This window comes from Myiozetetes cayanensis, unplaced genomic scaffold, assembly GCF_022539395.1.
Source record: "Myiozetetes cayanensis isolate MyiCay16 unplaced genomic scaffold, myiCay2020 scf216, whole genome shotgun sequence".
NCBI lineage: Eukaryota > Metazoa > Chordata > Aves > Passeriformes > Tyrannidae > Myiozetetes > Myiozetetes cayanensis.
In genome coordinates, this window is record NW_026087430.1 from 1 (window position 1) to 18372 (window position 18372).

Sequence of the window (18372 nt, forward strand, 5' to 3'; positions counted from 1 at the left end):
CCCCAAATAAAACCCCCAGACCCCAAATGAACACCCCCAGACCCCAAATAACCCCCAGACCCCAAATAAACCCCCCAGACCCCAAATAACCCCCCAGACCCCAAATAAACCCCCAGACCCCAAATAAACGCCCCCAGACCCCAAATAACCCCCAGACCCCAAATAAACCCCCAGACCCCAAATAAACCCCCAGACCCCAAATAACCCCCCAGACCCCAAATAAACCCCCAGACCCCAAATAAACCCCCAGACCCCAAATAAACCCCCAGACCCCAAATAAACCCCCAGACCCCAAATAAACCCCCAGACCCCAAATAACCCCCTGACCCCAAATAAACCCCCAGACCCCAAATCAGCACCCCCAGACCCCAAATAACCCCCAGACCCCAAATCAACCCCCAGACCCCAAATCAGCCCCCAGATCCCAAATAACCCCCTAGACCCCAAATAAACCCCCAGATCCCCAAATAAACCCCCAGACCCCAAATAAACCCCCCAGACCCCAAATCAACACCCCCAGACCCCAAATAACCCCCCAGACCCCAAATAAACCCCCAGACCCCAAATAAACCCCCAGACCCCAAATAAACCCCTAGACCCCAAATAACCCCCTGACCCCAAATAAACCCCCAGACCCCAAATAACCCCCCAGACCCCAAATAAACCCCTGACTCCCAAATAACCCCTGACCCCAAATAAACCCCTCACCGAACTCGTCAGCCGAGAAGTGTCGGGTCCAGAACGAGTCCCCTGCTGGTCAAAACCATCTGCACTCCAGCTCCAGGCCATCCCCTGGGGTTTTGGGGAATTTTGGGGTTTTGGGTTTTTGGGGGTTTGGGGATTTTGGGATTTTTAGGATTTTTGGGGATTTTTTAGGTATTTTGGGGGTATTTTTGGGGGTTTTGGGGTTCTCACGTTGGTCAGAACCATCTCATACTCCAGCTCAGGTCATCTCCCTGGGGCTTAGGGAATTTTGGGGTTTTTGGGTTTTTGGGGTTTTGGGATTTTTCGGGATTTTGGGTAGTTTTTTGGGTATTTTTGGAGGAGTTTTTGGGGGTTTTTGGAGGTATTTTGAGGGTATTTTTGGGGTTTTTTGGGGTTTTGGGGGTTTTCCCGTTGGTCAAAACCATCTCATACTCCAGCTCCAGGCCATCCCCTCGGGGGGCTTTTAGGGAATTTTTGGGGTTTTTGGATTTTGGGATTTTTGTGGATTTTTGGGGTTTTTGGGGTTTTTGGGGGTTTGGGGGTTTTGGGGGGTTTTCCCAGTTGGTCAAAACCATCTCGTGCTCCAGCTCCAGGCCGTCCCCCTGGGGGTTTTAGGGAATTTTGGGGGTTTTGGGGTTTTGGGATTTTTGGGATTTTTGGGTATTTTTTGGGGTGGTTTTGGGGGTTTTGGGGTTTTTGGGGTTTTTGGGGGGTTTGGGGGCTTCCCGTTGGTCAGAACCATCTCGCACTCCAGCTCCAGGCCGTCCCCTGGGAGTTTTGGGGAATTTTGGGGTTTTTGGGTTTTTGGATTTTGGGATTTTGGGGTATTTTTGGGGTTGAGGGTATTTTGGGGGTTTTGGGGTTTTGGGGAGGTTTTGGGGGAGTTTTCCCCATTGGTCAGAACCATCTCATACTCCAGCTCCAGGCCGTCCCCCTGGGGAATTTGGGGGGATTTTGGGGTTTTGGGTTTTTGGGGTTTTGGGATTTTTGGGTATTTTTGGGTATTTTTGGGGGTTTTTGGGGGTTTTGGGGGTTTTGGGGTTTTCCCTGTTGGTCAAAACCATCTCGTACTCTAGCTCCAGGCCGTCCCCTGGGGGATTTTGGGGGTTTTGGGGTTTTTAGGGTTTTTTGGGGTTTTGGATTTTTTGGATTTTTAGGATTTTGGGGTTTTTTTGGGGGTTTTGGGGGGGTTTGAGGTTTTGGGGTTTTCCCTGTTGGTCAGAACCATCTCGTACTCCAGCTCCAGGCCGTCCCCTGGGGTTTAGGGGAATTTTGGGGTTTTTGGGGGTTTTGGATTTTGGGATTTTTAGGATTTTTAGGATTTTTTGGGGTTTTTGGGGTGGTTTGGGGGTTTTGGGGGATTTTCTTTGGGTTTTTTTTAGGGGGGTTTTTGGAGGGTTGGGGGGGTTAGGGATCATTGGGGTTTTTGGTTTTTTGGGGTTTTTTTGGGGGGAGTTTGGGGTATTTTTGGTTTTTTTGTGTTTTTTGGGGGGGGATTGAGGGTTTTTCTGGTGTTTTTGGGGGTTGAGTTTTTGGGGTTTTTGGGTTGGTTGAATTTTTTTGGATTTTTTGGAGGGTTTTTTTGGGGGTTTTTGGGTTCTTTTTGGTTTTTTGGAGGGGTTTTGGTTCTTTTTTTATTTTTTTGTAGGTTTTTTGGATTTTTTGGATTTTTTTGGATTTTTGGGGGGTTTTTTGGGGATTTTTGGGTTGTTTTTGGGGAGGGGTCTGCACTCACCCCGCACTTGCTGAGGGCCACGTACCACCAGCGCTCCCGCACCGAGCGGAAACTGCGCCCGCTCGAGCAGCTCAGGAGCCCCCCCGGCACCACCTGCAGAGACCCCAGACCCAAATAAACCCCCCAGGACACCCCCAGACCCAAATAACACCCCCCAGACCCAAATAACACCCCCCAGACCCAAATAACACCCCTAGACCCAAATAACACCCCCTGCCCGCTCGAGCAGCTCAGGAGCCCCCCCGGCACCACCTGCCGAGACCCCAGACCCAAATAACACCCCCAGGACACCCCCAGACCCAAATAACGCCCCCAGACCCAAATAAACCCCCAGACCCAAATAACACCCCCCAGACCCAAATAAACCCCACCAGACCCCGATATATCCCCAAATAACCCCCCCTGGCCGCTCGAGCAGCTCAGGAGCCCCCCCGGCACCACCTGCCGAGACCCCAGACCCAAATGACACCCCCAGACCCAAATAACGCCCCCAGGACCCCCAGGACCCCCAGGCCCCCCAGGCCCCCATACCTGGCATCCCGACCAGGGTACTGCGTGGTGAGGTTGATCCTGCAGCCCCCCAGGACCCCAAACCCCCCAAATCCCCCAAATCCCCCAAATAACCCCCAGACCCAAATAACGCCCCCAGGACCCCCAGGACCCCCAGACCCAAATAACTCCCCAGACCCAAATAACCCCCAGACCCCCCAGACCTGGCATCCCGACCAGGGGTACTGCGTGGTGAGGTTGATCCCTGCAGCCCCCAGGACCCCAAAAACCCCCAAAAACACCCCAGACCCAAATAACGCCCCCAGGACCCCCAGGACTCCCCAGGCCCCCCAGGCCCCCAGACCTGGCATCCCGACCAGGGGTACTGCGTGGTGAGGTTGATCCCTGCAGCCCCCAGGACCCCAAAACACCCCCAAATCCCCAATAACCCCCAAATACCCCCCAGACCCAAATAACCCCCCAGACCCAAATAACCCCCAGACCCAAATAACCCCCCCAGACCCCCATACCTGGCATCCCGACCAGGAGTACTGCGTGGTGAGGTTGATCCCTGCAGCCCCCAGGACCCCAAAACCTCCCCAAATCCTCCAATAACCCCCCAGACCCAAATACCCCCCAGACCCAAATAAACCCCCAGACCTGGCATCCCGACCAGGGGTACTGCGTGGTGAGGTTGATGACCTGGTTGTTCTCGGGCCGGATCACCGACTCCTTGGCCAGGCAGTCCTGGGGGACCCCAAAATCAGGGACCACCCCCAAAAATACCCTAAATACACCCCAGGGACCCCCCGGGACTCCTTGGCCAGGCAGTCCTGGGGGACCCCAAAATCAGGGACCCTCCGCCCAAATACACCCCTAAATACACCCCAGGGACCCCCCGGGACTCCTTGGCCAGGCAGTCCTGGGGGACCCCAAAAATCAGGGACCCCCAAAATATACTCCTAAACACACCCTGGGACCCCCAAAAAACCCCACAAAACCCCCCAAAAACCCACCAAAAATACACCCCAGGGACCCCCCGAGACTCCTTGGCCAGGCAGTCCTGGGGGACCCCAAAAATCAGGGACACCCCCCAAAAATACACCCCCAAATACACCCCAGGGACCCCCAAATACACCTCAGGGACCCCCCCTGGGTCTCCTTGGCCAGGCAGTCCTGGGGGGACCCCAAAATCAGAGACCCCCAAATACACCCCAAAGACCCCAAAATACACCCCAGGGACCCCAAAATACACCCCAGGGACCCCCGGGACTCCTTGGCCAGGAAGTCCTGGAGGCACCCCAAAAATCAGGGACCCCCCCCAAATACACCCCAGGGACCCCAAATACACCCCTGGGACCCCCAAATACACCCCAGGGACCCCTCCCAGGACTCCTTGGCCAGGCAGTCCTGGGGGACCCCAAAATCAGGGACCCCCCCCAAAATACACCCCAGGGACCCCCGGGACTCCTTGGCCAGGCAGTCCTGGGGGCACCCCAAAAATCAGGGACCCCCCCCAAATACACCCCAGGGACCCCCAAATACACCCCAGGGACCCCCAAATACACCCCAGGAACTCCCAAATACACCCCAGGGACCCCTCCCAGGACTCCTTGGCCAGGCAGTCCTGGGGGACCCCAAAAATCAGGGACCACCCCCAGACCCCAAAAACCCCTCCAAACCCCCCTCCCAATCCCCCAGATCCCCCAACCCCCAAATCCCCCAGGCCCACCTTACCCCCTCCTGTCACACCCCAGAGCCCCCAAATCCCCCAAACTCCCCCAAGACCCCCAAATCCCCCAAAACGCCCCCAAACCCCCATTCCCAGACTCCCTCCTTCCCCTCAACACCCCAAACCCCCAAACTCCCCCAAGACCCCCCCAAATCCCCCATAACTCCCTAAATCCCCCAAATCCCCCACAACTCCCTAAATCCCCATAACCCCCCAAAATCCCCCAAAACCCCCAACCCCCATTCCCCAATCCCCAAACTCCCCAATTCACCCCCAACCCCCCAGACCCCCATAACCCCCAGACCCCAAAATCCCCCCAGCCCACCTTGCCCCCTCCTGTAGACCGCGGGCCACTGGGAGGGGTCGTCGAAAGTAGAGCAGAATGTTCTGGCAACACTTGGACTGGGGGTCCGAGGGTCAGAGGGTCAGGGTCTCCAGGAGTGGGAGACCCCCACGTTTTACCCCCTTCCCTCGGAGCCCCCTCACCTCGGGGTAGCGAAAATGGAAATCGAGGCGCCCGAAATCGGAGAGGAAACAAAAGCGGGTGAGGAAAACCCAGTCCTGGGGGCACATGGGGGTCACAGGGGCAGAAAGAACCCCCAGACCCAAAATAACCCCCTGACCACAAATAACCCCCGACCCAAAATAACCCCCAGACCCCAAAATAACCCCCCCAACCAGACCCCAATGAACAAAACCGGGTGAGGAAAACCCAGTCCTGGGGGTACAGGGGTCACAGAGGGGACAGAAAGAGCCCCCAGACCCAAAATAACCCCCTGACCCAAAATAACCCCCTGACCCAAAATAACCCCTCCAGATACAACTGACACCCCACAAACCCCAAATAACCCCCAATAAACAAAACCGGGTGAGGAAAACCCAGTCCTGGGGGCACGGAGAGTCACTGGGGGCAAGAGACACCCCAGACCCAAAATAACCCCCTGACCCAAAATAACCCCCCAGATACAACTGAAACCCCCGACCCAAAATAAACCCCCAACCAGACCCCCAATAACCAAAACCGGGTGAGGAAAACCCAGTCCTGGGGGCACGGGAGGTCACGAGAGGGCAGAAAGAGCCCCCAGACCCAAAATAAAATATCTCTGGAGTTTAAGAACCCCCGACCCAAAATAACCCCCCGGCCCAAAATACCTCCCCAGACCCCAAATAAACCCCTGACCCAAAATGACCCCCAGACCCAAAATAAACCCCCGACCCAAAATACCTCCCCCGACCCAAAATGACCTCCCCAGACCCAAAATACCTCCCCCGGCCCAAAATGACCCCCCAGACTCCAAAATGACTCCCCAGACCCAAAATCACCCCCCACCAAATCCATGCCGGCGTTGCCATGGCAACGGCCCTGCTCGGGTTTCCATGGCAGCGGGAGGGCCCACCTGGGAATGGGGAGGGGGGTCCTGGAGTGTAATTTTTGGGGGTCCTGATGCCAGTGGGGGGATTGGGGTGTAATTTGGGGGTCCGGATGTAAATGGGGGTCCTGATGCCAATGGGGGATTGGGTTGTAATTTTGGGGGTCCTGGTGCCAGTGGGGGTGATTGGGGTGTAATTTGGGGGTCCTGTGCCAGTGGGGGGTGATTGGGAGTGCAATTTGGGGGTCCCAGTGCCAGTGGGGGTGATTGGGGTGTAATTTGGGGGTCCTGGTGCCAGTGGGGGGTCCGGTGTAATTTGGGGGTCTGGAGTAAATAGGGGTCCTGCTGTAAATGGGGGGTCCCGATTAAATGGGGGTCCTGATTTAAATGGGGGTCCTGGTGTAAATGGGGGCCCCATGTAAATGGGGAGGGTCTAGGTGTAGATAGGGGTCCGATGTCAATGGAGGGGTCCCGCTGTAAATGGGGGGGATCCTGCTGTAAATGGGGAGGTCCCTCCACACCCTGGGGGTCCCGCTGTAAATAGGGACAGGTGACGCTGTAATTGGGGGTCCCACTGTAAATGGGGGTCCTGCTGTAAATGGGGGTCCTGGTGCCCGGGGGTTTCACTGTAAATGGGGAGGGTCCCACTGTAAATGGCAGGGTCCTGCTGCCCATGGGGGTCCCGCTGTAAATGGGGGTCTGGATGTAAATGGGGGATCACGATGTAAATGGGGGTCCTGCCGCCCATGGGGGTCCCGCCGCCCCCGCGCCCCCGCTCACCTCCTTGGTGCTGATGCGGCCCCGCACGTATTTGGGCGCCGCCCCCCGCGGCAGCAGCAGCAGCAGCAGCGGCAGCAGCGCCGGGAGCCCCCAGGACCCCCGCGACCCCCGGGACCCCCTGCCCTGGGAGCGCGCCCGGAGCCCCTCCGAACCCCCGGCCGCAGTCCCATCGCCCCCCGGCCCGACAGCCCCGAGCAGGCCACGCCCACCGACCGGGACACGCCCACCGAGGGGGTGGAGATTTGCGTGGGCCACGCCCACCGCGCAGACCGCGCCACGCCCACCGTGGGTTATTCACGCGGGCCACGCCCACCGGCGATGGGTATTTACATATGCCCCGCCCACCACGGGTTCGATGATTTATACAGGCCACGCCCACTAAATGATGCAGATTTACACAGGCCACGCCCACCACATGATGGAGATTTGCATAGGCCACACCCACGGGGGGGTGGATATTTGCATAGGCCACACCCACTGTGGGTAATACTGATGGAGGCCACGCCCACTGGGGGGTGGCACTGGCATAGGACCCGCCCACACGGCGCTTTACATACACTGGCCACACCCACTGCACACACCACATCCATTGCAGAGGCCACGCCCATAAAGGTAGCCACGCCCATATTGATTTGCCTATGCAAACCACACCCCCTCAGACAGAAAGCCCAATAGACCCCACCCACCGTGGATAGCCACGCCCACACGCATTGACCACGCCCACCACGCAGTCCCAGGAGGCAACACAGGCCACGCCCACTACACAGACCACGCCCAACTGACCCCAAATACGGCACGAGCCACACCCTCTGCTGGATCAGACCACGCCCCCTCCCATCAGGCCACGCCCCCTGCGACCTCCTGCACCAAACTGGCCCCTTTTTTCTCACCCTTCCAAAAAAAAACCCACCCTCACTCCTTTTTATTTTTTTTTAACTCCCCAAAATCCCCTTTTTGCCTAAAAAAATAAAAATCGCCGAGGCCACGCCCCTCCCTCATTAAACCCCGCCCACCCGCTGACCACGCCCACAACGCGGCTCTGACCACGCCCCCTCTGCCTTCCCGCCCTCCGCGCTGGCCCCCGCCCCCGCTCAGGCCCCGCCCCCGTTCCGCCGCCTCAGGAGGAGCCGCCGCGAGCAGGTGAGAGGGGAGGGTTATCGCGGCTATCGCGGCTCTATCGCGACATAGCAGCGCCTCCCGAGAGGTCCAGGGGGTCCCGAGGAGGGTCGGGGAGACCCCAAAGCTTTTCCATCCCCCTTCATCCAATCTTTAGCGGGGCCCGGGCAGGGCCTTTGCAGGGGACCTGGAATTGGCGAGGCCTGAGGGGAAAGAGGGGATGGGGGATGGAGGGAGGGGGAGGGGGTTTGGGGGCTTCTGGGGGAATCTGAGGGTTTTGGGGGGGTTTTGTGGGGTCCCGGGGAGTTGAAGGTCCTGAGGGGATCTGAGGGGGCTTTGGGGGATTTGGGGGTCAGGGGAGTTGAAGAGTCTGAGGGAGTCTGGGGGGATCTGAGAGGGTTTGGGGGTCTGAGGGGTTTGGGGGATCTGAGAGTTTGAGGGGTTCTGGGGGTTTAGGGTTTTGGGGGTCTGAGGGAGTTTGGGGATCTGAGGGGTTTGGGTGGATCTGAGGGGTTTGTGGGGATCTGAGGGGATCTGAGGGTTTGGGGAATCTGAGGGGTTTTGGGGGATCTGAGGGGTTTGAGGGGGATCTGAGGGGTTTGGGGGAACCTGAGGGGATCGTGAGGGCTTTGGGGGATCTGAGAGGATTTGGGGGATCTGAGGGGTTTAGGGGCATCTGAGGGGGTCGTGAGGGGTTTGGGGGATCTGAGAGGATTTGGGGGGATCTGAGGGGATTTGGGGGATCTGAGGGGTTTAGGGGGATCTGAGGGGTTTGGGGCATCTGAGGGGGTTCGTGAGGGGATTTGGGGGATCTGAGGGTGTTTGGGGCGATCTGAGGGGTTTGGGGGGTTTAGGGGATCAGGGACGATTTGGGGGGATCTGAGGCGGTCGTGAGGGGGTTTAGGAGGATCTGAGGGGTTTGGGGGCTTTGGGGGATCTGAGGAGGTTTGGGGAGGATCTGAGGGGTTTTGGGGAGCCTGAGGGGGTCGTGAGGGGCTTTGGGGATCTGGGGGTTTGGGGGGATCTGAGGGTGCTTGGTGGATCTGAGGGGTTTAGGGGGATCTGAGGGGTTTGGGGTGATCTGAGGGGATTTGGGGGATCTGAGGGTTTGGGGATCTGAGAGGGCTTAGGGGTATCTGAGGGGGTTCGTGAGGGTTTGGGGGGATCTGAGAGGATTTGGGGGATCTGAGGGATTTGAGGGGATCTGAGGGTTTAGGGGGTATCTGAGGAGGTTCGTGAGGGCTTTGGGGGGATCTGAGAGAGGTTTGGGGGTTCTAAGGGGTTTGGGGGTTCTAGGGTGGTTTGGGGGTCTGAAGGGAGTTTGAGGGGGTCTGGGGGGTTTGGGGGTCGGGAGGAGTTGAAGAGGTCCTGAAGGGGGATCTGAGGGGTTTGGGGTCGTGAGGTGGTTTGAGAGAACCTGAGGGGTCGTGTGAGGGGTTTGGGGGAGATCTGAGAGGATTTGGGGGATCTGAGGGGTTTGAAGGGGGCATCTGAGGGATCGTGAGGGGTTTGGGGGGATCTGAGAGGATTTGGGGGGATCTGAGGGAGTTTGGGGATCTGAGGGTTTAGGGGATCTGAGGGTTTGGGGCATCTGAGGGGTTCGTGAGGGGATTTGGGGAGATCTGAGAGTGTTTGAGAGCGATCTGAGAGGGTTTGGAGGTTTTAGGGGGATCTGAGACGGTTTAGGGGATCTGAGGCGGTCGTGAGAGGTCTGGGGATCTGAGGGTTTAGGGCGATCTGAGGGGTTTGGGGGATCTGAGGCAGTTGGGGATCTGAGGCGATCGTGAGGGGTTTGGGGGGATCTGAGGGGTCATGAGGGGTTTGGGGGATCTGAGGGAGTTTGGGGGCTTTGAGGGGGATCTGAGGGGTTTTGGGGTGATCTGAGGGGTTTGGGGAGATCTGAGGCGATTTGGGAATCTGGGGCGATCGTGAGGGGGTTTGGGGGGATCTGAGGGGTCATGAGGGGTTTGGGGGGCCTGAGGGGTTTGGGGTCTGAGGGGGCTTTAGGGGAGATTTGGGGGGGATTCGGAGGGAGTTGAAGGATCCTGAGGGGTTTGGGGGTCTGAGAGGGTTTGGGGGGTTCTGAAGGGGTAGTGAGGGGCTTTGGGGGGGATCTGAGGGTTTGGGGAGATTTGGGGGTCCGAGGGAGTTGAAGGGTCCTGAGGGGGTTTGAGGGGATCTGAGGGGGTTTAGGAGGTTTTGGGGGGATCTGGAGACGATTTGGGGGATCTGAGGGGGTTGTGAGGAGATTTGGGGGGATCTGAGGGGGTTTGGGGGGATCTGAGGGGGTTTGGGGGTCTGAGGGCATCGTGAGGGGCTTTGGGGGATCTGAGGGGGTCGTGAGGGGTTTTAAGGAGTTTGGAGGGTCTGAGGGCATCGTGAGGGGTTTGGGGGGATCTGAGGGGTTTGGGGCGATCTGAGGGGGTTTGGGGGGATCTGAGGGGGTCGTGAGGGCTTTAGGAGAATCTGAGGGGATTTGGGGGATCTGAGGGGTTTAGGGGGCATCTGAGGGGTTTGTGAGGGATTTGGGGGATCTGAGGGGGTTTGAGGGGTCTGAGGGGGTCGTGAGGGTTTGGGGATCTGAGGGGTTTGAGGGGGTCTGAGGGGTTTAGGGGGGGATCTGAGGGGTTTGAGTGGTCTGAGGGGTTTAGGGGGGATCTGAGGGGGTTTGAGGGGTCTGAGGGGTTTGGGGGGGATCTGAGGGGGTTTGAGTGGTCTGAGGGGTTTGAGGGGATCTGAGGGGTTTGGGGGGGAGATTTGAGGGGTTTGGGGGTCTGGGGGAGTTGAAGGGTCCTGAGGGGATCTGAGGGGTTTGGGGGGAATCTGAGGGGTTTAGGGGGCTTTGGGGGGGATCTGAGGGGTTTGGGGGGATCTGAGGGGGTTTGGGGGGTCTGAGGGGTCGTGAGGGGTTTTAAGGGTTTGGAGGGTCTGAGGGGTTGTGAGGAGATTTGGGGGGATCTGAGGGGGTTTGGGGGGATCTGAGGGGTTTTGGGGGGTCTGAGGGGCATCGTGAGGGGTTTGGGGGATCTGAGGGGTTTGGAGGGTCTGAGGGGGTTTGGGGGTTCTGAGGGTGTCCTGAGGGGATTTGGGGGGTCTGAGGGGGGTCCTGAGGGGTTTGGAGCGGATCTGAGGGGGTTTAGGGGGATCTGTCGTGTCCTGAGGGGGTTTGAGGGGGGGATCTGAGGGGTTTTGAGGGGGTCTGAGGGGTTTGGGGATCTGAGGGGTTTGGGGGGATCTGAGGGGGTTTGGGGGGTCTGAGGAGTGTCCTGAGGGATTTGGGGTCCCTGGGGGCTCCTGAGGGGACTGGGTGGATCAGAGGTGATTTAGGGAGGGTCTTTGTTGTTTAGGGGGAGTCCCTGCACGATTTAGGGGGTCCCCATGGGGTTTTTGGGGGTTTCTCTATGATCCCTTCGAGGTCTCCTCCCCAATTTTCTAACCCCAAATTTTCCCTCCCTCTTTTTTTGCCTCAGGACCTCCCCTCCCAAAAAACCCACCCCCGAGCCATGGGGGTCCCCGTGGGGGCCGTGGCGCTTTGGGGGGCCCTGTGGTTTTGGGTGTCCCCGAGGCGCCGGGGACTGCAAAGGGCAGAGGAGGGTCCTGAGGGGTCCCGCGGCTTCGTCACCGACGGGCCCGGCAACTACTCCGTCAATGGGAACTGCGAGTGGCTCATCGAGGTGAGACCCCCAGAAACCCACCCCCAAATCCCTAGGACCCCAGAGACACCCCAAATCCTAGGACCCCAGGACCCCAAAACCCCCAAACCCCACCAAAATCCACCCCGGACCCCCAAACCCACCCCGGCAACTACTCCGTCAACGGCAACTGCGAGTGGCTGATCGAGGGTGAGACCCCAAAAACCCACCCCAAATCCCCTGGGACCCCAAAAATACCCTGGGACCCCCAGAGACACCCCCAAATCCCTGGGACCCCAAAGCCCACCCGGGACCCCAAAACCCACCCCGGCAACTACTCCGTCAACGGCAACTGCGAGTGGCTCATCGAGGTGAGACCCCCAAAACCCACCCCAAATCCCCTGGGACCCCAAAAATACCTGGGACCCCCAAATCCTGGGACCCCAAAAATACCCTAGGACCCCCCACTAAATCCCTGGGATCCCAAAACCTGCCTCCAAACTCATCCGTCAACGGCAACTGCGAGTGGCTGATCGAGGTGAGACCCCAAAACCCGCCCCCAAATCCCTAGGACCCCCAGAGACATCCCCAAATCCTGGGACCCCCAAATCCTGGGACCCCAGAGACACCCCAAATCCTGGGACCCCAGGACCCCAAACCCCAAGATCCACCCTGGGACCCCAAACCCACCCTTGTCAATGGGAACTGCGAGTGGCTCATCGAGGTGAGACCCCCAAAACCCACCCCAAATCCCTGGGACCCCCAGAGACACCCTGGGACCCCCAAATACCCTGGGACCCCAGAGACACCCCCAAAATCCTGGGACCCCAGGACCCCAAAACCCCCAAAATCCACCCTGGGACCCCCAAACCCACCCTTGTCAATGGGAACTGCGAGTGGGTCATCGAGGTGAGACCCCCAAACCCACCCCAAATCCCTGGGACCCCAAAAATACCCTGGGACCCCCCAAATCCCCAGAGACACCCCTAAAACCCTGGGACCCCAAAACCCACCCTGGGACCCCAAAATCCACCCCAGACCCCCAGACCCATCCCCGTCAACGGCAACTGCGAGTGGCTGATCGAGGTGAGACCCCCAAAAACCCACCCCAAATCCTGGGACCCCAGAGACACCCCCCAAAACCCTGGGACCCCAAAGCCCACCCCAGGACCCCAAAACCTGCCCCCAAATCCACCCTGGGACCCCCAAACCCACCCCGGCAACTACTCCGTCAATTGGAACTGCGAGTGGCTGATCGAGGTGAGACTCCCAAAACCCACCCCAAATCCCTGGGACCCCAAAAATACCCTGGGACCCCCCAAATCCCTAGGACCCCCCAAATCCCCAGAGACACCCTAAATCCCTGGGACCCCAAAGCCCACCAAAACTCACCCTGGGACCCCAAAGCCTGCCCCAAATCCACCCGGACCCCCAGACCCACCCCGGCAACTACTCCGTCAATGGCAACTCCTGGGGGGTCTCTGGGGGTCCCAATGGATCCCAATCAATCCCAATGGATCCCAATCAATCCCTGAGAGTCTGAGGGGTCCCTGGGGGTGTCCCCTGACCCCTCCCCAATTGGGGGGTCTCCCCTGCAGCCCCCAGCCCCCGTCACAGGCTGGTCCTGACCTTCACCTTCATGGACACCCCGTGCTCCTGGGGGGTCTCTGGGGGTCCCAATCGATCCCAATCGATCCCAATCAATCCCGATCGGGGTCCCTGGGGTGTCCCCTGACCCCTCCCCAATTGGGGGGTCTCCCCTGCAGCCCCCAGCCCCCGTCACAGGCTGCTCCTGACCTTCACCTTCATGGACACCCCGTGCTCCTGGGGGGTCCCAATCAATCCCAATCAATCCCAATCAATCCCAATCAATCCCTGGGGGTGTCCCCTGACCCCTCCCCAATTGGGGGGTCTCCCCTGCAGCCCCCAGCCCCCGTCACAGACTCCTCCTCACCTTCACCTTCATGGACACCCCGTGCTCCTGGGGGGTCTCTGGGGGTCCCAATCAATCCCAATCAATCCCAATCGATCCCAATCGATCCCAATCAATCCCTGGGGGTATCCCCTGACCCCTCCCCAATTGGGGGGTCTCCTCTGCAGCCCCCAGCCCCCGTCACAGGCTCCTCCTCACCTTCACCTTCATGGACACGGAGTGCTCCTGGGGGGTCTCTGGGGGTCCCAATCGATCCCAATCGATCCCAATTGATCCCAATTGATCCCAACCAATCCCTGGGGGTGTCCCCTGACCCCTCCCCAATTGGGGGGTCTCCCCTGCAGCCCCCAGCCCCCGTCACAGGCTGCTCCTCACCTTCACCTTCATGGACACGGAGTGCACCTGGGGGGTCCCAATCAATCCCAATCAATCCCAATCAATCCCAATGGATCCCAATCAATCCCAATCAATCTCTGGGGGTGTCCCCTGACCCCTCCCCAATTGGGGGGTCTCCCCTGCAGCCCCCAGCCCCCGTCACAGGCTGCTGCTGACCTTCACCTTCATGGACACCCTGTGCTCCTGGGGGGTCTCTGGGGGTCCCAATCAATCCCAATCAATCCCAATCGATCCCAATCAATCTCTGGGGTGTCCCCTGACCCCTCCCCAATTGGGGGGTCTCCCCTGCAGCCCCCAGCCCCCGTCACAGGCTGCTGCTGACCTTCACCTTCATGGACACCCCATGCTCCTGGGGGGTCTCTGGGGGTCCCAATGGATCCCAATCAATCCCAATCAATCCCAATCAATCCCAATCGATCCCTGGGGGTGTCCCCTGACCCCTCCCCAATTGGGGGGTCCCTCCTGCAGCCCCCAGCCCCCGTCACAGACTCCTCCTGACCTTCACCTTCATGGACACCCCGTGCTCCTGGGGGGCCTCTGGGGGTCCCAATCGATCCCAATCAATCCAAATCAATCCCAATCAATCCCAATCGATCCCGATCAATCCCTGGGGTGTCCCCTGACCCCTCCCCAATTGAGGGGTCTCCCCTGCAGCCCCCAGCCCCCGTCACAGGCTGCTCCTGACCTTCACCTTCATGGACACCCCGTGCTCCTGGGGGGTCTCTGGGGGTCCTAATCAATCCCAATCAATCCCAATCGATCCCTGGGGCTCTGAGGGGTCCCTGGGGGTGTCCCCTGACCCCTCCCCAATTGGGGGGTCTCCCCTGCAGCCCCCAGCCCCCGTCACAGGCTGCTCCTGACCTTCACCTTCATGGACACGGAGTGCACGTGGGGAGGGGGTCCTGGATTTTGGGGGGTCCCTGGGGGTCTGAGGGGTCCCTGGGGGTGTCCCCTGACCCCTCCCCAATTGGGGGGTCTCCCCTGCAGCCCCCAGCCCCCGTCACAGGCTGCTGCTGACCTTCACCTTCATGGACACCCAGTGCTCCTGGGGGTCCAGTCAATCCTCAATGGGTCCCAATCAATCCACAATCACGATCCCAATCAATCCCAATCAATCCCTGGGGTGTCCCCTGACCCCTCCCCAATTGGAGGGTCTCCCCTGCAGCCCCCAGCCCCCGTCACAGGCTGCTCCTGACCTTCACCTTCATGGACACGGCGTGCTCCTGGGGGGTCTCTGGGGGTCCCAATGGATCCCAATCGATCCCAATCGATCCCAATCAATCCCTGGGGTATCCCCTGACCCCTCCCCAATTGGGGGGTCTCCCCTGCAGCCCCCAGCCCCCGTCACAGGCTGCTGCTGACCTTCACCTTCATGGACACCCCGTGCTCCTGGGGGGTCCCAATCAATCCCAATCAATCCCAATCAATCCCAATCAATCCCAATCAATCCCTTGGAGTCCCTGGGGGTGTCCCCTGACCCCTCCCCAATTGGGGGGTCTCCCCTGCAGCCCCCAGCCCCCGTCACAGGCTGCTCCTCACCTTCACCTTCATGGACACGGAGTGCTCCTGGGGGTCCCAATCGATCCCAATCAATCCCAATCGATCCCAATCGATCCCTGAGGGTCGAATCCCTGGGGGTGTCCCCTGACCCCTCCCCAATTGGGGGGTCTCCCCTGCAGCCCCCAGCCCCCGTCACAGGCTGCTGCTGACCTTCACCTTCATGGACACCCCGTGCTCCTGGGGGGTCCCAATCAATCCCAATCAATCCCAATCAATCCCAATCAATCCCTGGGGTGTCCCCTGACCCCTCCCCAATTGGGGGGTCTCCCCTGCAGCCCCCAGCCCCCGTCACAGGCTGCTCCTGACCTTCACCTTCATGGACACCCCGTGCTCCTGGGGGTGGCCCAATCGATCCCAATCAATCCCAATGCGATCCCAATCTGATCCCAGTCAATCCCTGGGGGTGTCCCCTGACCCCTCCCCAATTGGGGGGTCTCCCCTGCAGCCCCCAGCCCCCGTCACAGGCTCCTCCTGACCTTCACCTTCATGGACACGGAGTGCACCTGGGGGGTCCCAATCAATCCCAATCAATCCCAATCGATCTCTGGGGGTCCCTGGGGTGTCCCCTGACCCCTCCCCAATTGGGGGGTCCCCCTGCAGCCCCAGCCCCCGTCACAGGCTCCTCCTGACCTTCACCTTCATGGACACGGAGTGCACCTACGATTACCTGTTCGTCTACGACGGGGGCTCCACGCGCAGCCCCCTCCTCGCCGCCCTCAGCGGGAGCTCCCTGCCCGCCCCCCTCGAGGCCACCACCTCGGGAAGGTGGGAGATTTGGGGGCTTTTCTTTTTAGAGGGAGGTTTGGAGGGATTTGGGAGGATTTGGGGGTTGGAGGGTTTGGGGGTTTGGAGGGGATTTGAGAGGGTTTTTGGAGGATTTTGGGGGATTGGAGGAAATTTGGGGGGATGGAGGGGGTTGGGAGGATTGGAGGGATTTGGGGAAATTATTGAGGGGGTTTGGGGGATTTGGGGGTTTGGAGGAGTTGGAGGAGGATTTGGGGGGTTTGGGAGGTTATGGGGGCTATTTTGGGGGGTTTATGGGGGATTTGGGGGGGATTTGGGGGTTTATGGGGGATTTGGGGGTATAGGGGATTTGGGGGTTTAGGAGAGGGTTGGAGGGGATTTGGGGGCATTGGGGGATTTGGGGGTTATGGGGGATTTGGGGGATTTGGGGGAGTTGGAGGGATTTGGGGGTATTGAGGGTGAGAGGGGGATTTGGAGGGATTTGGGGTTGGGGATTTGGGGGGTTTGGGGGAATTTAGGGGCGTTGAGTGGGGTTAGGGGAGGTTGGGGAGGGATTGGGAGGTTTGGGGGTGGTTGGCGCGGTTTGGGTGGGATTTGGGGAGGTTTGAGGAGGATTGGAGGATTTGGGGTGGTCTGGAGGGCTGGGGGGTCGAGAGGAATTTGGGGGTTCAATTTTGGGGGGGTTTTGGGGGGTTTGGGGGACTCGAGGTGGTGCCGGTCAGGGCTGTCTCTCCATCTTCGGAGGTTTTTGGGGGCATTTGGGGAGGTTGGGAGGGATTGGAGGGATTTGGGGTGGTCTGGGAGGGTTGGGGGTCAGGGGAATTTGGGGGCTCCAACTTGTGGGGGGTTTGGGGGATTTTGGGGGATTTGCTGGGTTTGGGGGACTTCGAGGTGGCGCCGGTCGGGCGCTGTCTCTCCATCTTCGGAGTTTTGGGGTCCTTTGGGAGGTTGGGGGATTTGGGGGGATTTGGGGGGATTTGGGGTGGTCTGGAGGGCTGGGGGGTCAGGGAATTTGGGGTTCCAATTTGGGGGGGTTTTGGGGGGGTATTGGGGATTTTGGGGGTGTTTGGGGGTTTTGGGGGACTCGAGGGCAGTGCCGGTCGGGCGCTGTCTCTCCATCTTCGGAGGTTTTTGGGGGTCTTTGGGGGTCTTTGGGGGTCTGGGGTGTTCATGGATTTGGGGGTTGCCCGTGGTGATTCCTGAGAGTCCCAAAATCCCCTTTTTTTCCCTTTTTTCCCCAAAAAAGATGCTGCTGCACCTGTTCAGCGACGCCAACTACAACCTGCTGGGCTTCAACGCCAGCTGGGAGGCCTCGCTGTGCCCGGGGGGCTGCTCGGGGAGGGGGCTCTGCGACCCCCAGGGCCTCTGCCGGTGCCCCCCGGGCTGGGGGGGACCCTCCTGCGCCCACCCCCGCTGCCAGGACCACTGCAGGGCCCCCGGGGGCACCTGCAACCAGGTGAGACCCCTCCCCAAATAACACAGAGACCCCTAAAAATGACCCAGAGATCCCCGAAAATAACCCAGGGGCACCCAAAATAACCCAGAGATCCTCAAAAATAACCCAGAGACCCCAAAAAATGGGGTGGGGGGATCTGAAATTGGGGGGTGGGCACTGCCAGGAGCACTGCAGGGCCCTCAGGCACTTCTGCAGCCAGGTGAGACCCCCCCCCAAATAACCTAGGGGCACCCAGAATAACCCAGGGGCACCCAAAATAACCCAGAGACCCCCAAAAAATGGGGTGGGGGGATCTGAAATTGGGGGGTGGGCACTGCCAGGACCACTGCAGGGCCCCCGGGGGCACCTGCAACCAGGTGAGACCCCTCCCCAAAATAACCCAGAGACCCCCAAAATAACCCAGAGAGCCCTAAAAATAACCCAGAGACCCCTAAAAATGACCCAGAGACCCCCGAAAATGATCCAGAGACCCCCGAAATTGGGGGGTGGGCACTGCCAGGACCACTGCAGGGCCCCCGGGGGCACCTGCAACCAGGTGAGACCCCCCCCAAAATAACACAGAGACCCCGGAAAATAACCCAGAGAGCCCTAAAAATAACCCAGAGACCCCCAAAAATAACCCAGGGGCACCCAGAATAACCCAGGGGCACCCAAAATAACCCAGAGATCCCCAAAAAATGGGGTGGGGGGATCTGAAATTGGGGGGTGGGCACTGCCAGGACCA

At 59.5% G+C, this 18372-nt stretch overlaps 1 protein-coding gene and 1 long non-coding RNA gene across 3 annotated transcripts in view; one reads left to right on the forward strand and one right to left on the reverse strand.

The window, feature by feature from the left end:
* Positions 1 to 1260: 1260 nt before the first annotated feature.
* LOC126641816 (uncharacterized) lies at positions 1261 to 3678 on the reverse strand. Of its 2 annotated transcripts, none has more exons than XR_007629308.1 (3): positions 3590 to 3678; positions 2441 to 2533; positions 1261 to 1307 (listed from the first exon to the last, which is right to left on the reverse strand). It is a non-coding gene; the product is annotated as an uncharacterized LOC126641816 (long non-coding RNA). The 2 variants fall into 2 exon arrangements; XR_007629307.1 differs by lacking the exon at positions 1261 to 1307 and adding an exon at positions 1593 to 1639.
* Positions 3679 to 11430: 7752 nt separating this feature from the next.
* The window catches only part of LOC126641815 (multiple epidermal growth factor-like domains protein 8), a 60214-nt gene continuing 53272 nt past the window's right edge, over positions 11431 to 18372 (forward strand). The window contains 5 exon segments of the mRNA XM_050318895.1: positions 11431 to 11601; positions 12598 to 12645; positions 13158 to 13180; positions 16049 to 16207; positions 17435 to 17648. Coding sequence (XP_050174852.1) covers positions 11431 to 11601; positions 12598 to 12645; positions 13158 to 13180; positions 16049 to 16207; positions 17435 to 17648 — 615 coding nt within the window.